At 44.8% G+C, this 2,298-nt stretch overlaps 1 protein-coding gene across 1 annotated transcript; it reads right to left on the reverse strand.

Annotated features, from left to right (window-relative positions):
• Positions 1–300: 300 nt before the first annotated feature.
• On the reverse strand, positions 301–1,942 carry LOC106966738 (transmembrane epididymal protein 1A-like). Its single transcript, XM_015062874.3, has one exon. The coding sequence runs from the start codon at positions 1,825–1,827 to the stop codon at positions 922–924; it is 906 nt and encodes a 301-aa protein (XP_014918360.2). The 5' UTR covers positions 1,828–1,942; the 3' UTR covers positions 301–921.
• Between the last annotated feature and the right edge of the window lie 356 nt (positions 1,943–2,298).

A 2,298-nucleotide genomic window follows, 5' to 3' on the forward strand; every position in this document is an offset into this window, starting at 1 on the left:
TCTGGAAGCAAACAAGCCTTTATTAAGCATTACCTACACTACATTTTTGCCACATACATAGGAAATTATGTAACTTGGATACAGCAAAGTCCTTACCCTTTGGGAGTCTATGCTTTAGGTGGTGAGGAAAAACCTCCCCCAAAACCCAAGTATATGACCCAAGGATACGATCTAGGAAACTACATGCACAAAGGTGGTGATAGTGAAATAGGTAAGCTTTGGTTGGAATAGGAGTAGTAAAATATGAAGTTGGAAAAGCACTGAGCATTTGAATTCTATATTTGAAGTCTGCACATTTGAAATATTGCTATGTTAAAGCATTAATAAAGTCTCGCTTTATGAATTTGGATTTGAAATGAAAGCAATCCTTAAAAATGGGAGGGGGTATAAAAATAATAATTTCAACATGTATAAATTAATTATAAATTGTTTATATTACTTCCACATGGCAGTGCAACTTTAGTGAGCAAACTGAAGTACTCACTTTTATCAGGATAAGACTTGAATGATTCCAGTTTTGAATTGCGACAAATCATTATACTTTCAGGTAAAAGGCAATCACTTGTGCCTAGAGAAGTAGCTGGTGGCTGCATGACTGCTAGACTCTGCTCTCCTCCCTTTGAAGGCCTCCCTTCTATCGCATCCTCTGCCCCCCATGGCTTTTACACTTTCCTACTCCCCTGGTGCTCTCTCTACCACCCCACCAATCCCATCAGCATCTCTTTCTCAGGTTCCTCTCTCCTCATCTCCTCAGCAACTAGAAGATCAAGGGCAGGAGATGTACCAGCAGATGGAGACCAACTGCTCTCCTTCATGGCCATTACCTTCACTGGGGACCGAAAAGGGTACATTGCACGTGTCTGAGAGAACACACAAGGGAGAAGATGAGTGGACAATGTGCCAGGCATTCTAGGCCCTGTCTCAGGGAGAGCTCTTTGAAAGGAGAGGAGCCTGGTCATCTTTCTCTGACTGTTCCACTTCCCGCAGCAATTTGTAGAGGGGTCCTGTAGTGCCCTTGTGATGTGGAGCTTCTTTGGATTCCATCAGCTTCAAGCTGGGACAGTAACAATGATGCCAAAAGGAAGAGATTCCATAGATTCCCAGCAGACACAAAGCATTGATCATCACATGCCAACAGAAGAAGGTGGTGATAAACATGATGTCACTGACGTCATCATCCTGCCATGGGTAGCCAGTGACTGGTCTGTACAGAATAAAGCCCCCCTGTATCAGCCAGGAGCCCATCGTCAGAAACAGAAAAGTCTCAATCAGCAAGAGGTGAAATGTGTCAGGAGTCCACAGCTCTATGGTCAACACCAGCATCAACAGGAACACCACCACGATGAGCAGATAATGAATCTGAAGCTCTATCCCGGTTGAGTCCTGGACGTGTGACATCAACAGCAGCAGGAGCACGTAGAAGGTCAGGACCAGGGTACCTTTCTCTAGGACCACACACCTCTGAGGTAGCAAGTTCTTGCTCACGACATCTACACAGCCATTGAGGGTGAAGAGGATGAACATAGTGAGGTGCTGCCACTCTTTGGGGTACAGAAATCTTGGTGGAAGTTCTCTGTTCATTAGTATCAACCCTCCTTTAATGCAGCTGATCTCATAAGCTATCAAAATGGAGCCAGCCAACATCTTCAGCAAACCTCTATAAGATATTTTCCATAGCCGGGCCCATCTTGTCTTATTCCTAGGATGGCATGAAGGATCCAGGAGAGAGTCTTTGAATATCATAGCTTTGGAGACTACTATTGCCTGACACAGTCCATATGAGATTAGAAACAGCCCTGGGTACACATGACCAATAAAGGTTCCCATTGAGCTACAGATCTGTCTAATGAAGGAGAGAAGAGCAAATTTTGGGCAAGTCCACAACTTCTGGGGCTACTTCAAGTCCACAACTCTGGGCTTTGGAAAGCATTGCCTTCCACCAACTTTTATCATCCCACCCCACCCACTGCTCCCACACAGAGGAAATGTTTCTTGAAACAAGCCTACATATTTGGTGGAGTAAAGCCTCATTGTTCCATTCCATTCTGGAACATTGAGAACTGACTTATGTCAAAGAAGAATACTTGTGAATGTAATTTTAGAGACTCCTCTCTATGGCCCTTGATGTACTTCTGTTCACACCTGTCCCTTTCTCCCATGGCTTCCCTCCCCTTGTGTTGCCCAGCACTCAAACAAGGAGAGGAGCATGGGATGGGGGTAGGGGTTGTTGCTCTGGTATCCTGAGGAAGCCTGGACACTCACAAACCCTACAGTATTCTTCAGTTGTTCTCAGACGTA

Source organism: Acinonyx jubatus, chromosome E4, assembly GCF_027475565.1.
Source record: "Acinonyx jubatus isolate Ajub_Pintada_27869175 chromosome E4, VMU_Ajub_asm_v1.0, whole genome shotgun sequence".
Classification (NCBI taxonomy): domain Eukaryota; kingdom Metazoa; phylum Chordata; class Mammalia; order Carnivora; family Felidae; genus Acinonyx; species Acinonyx jubatus.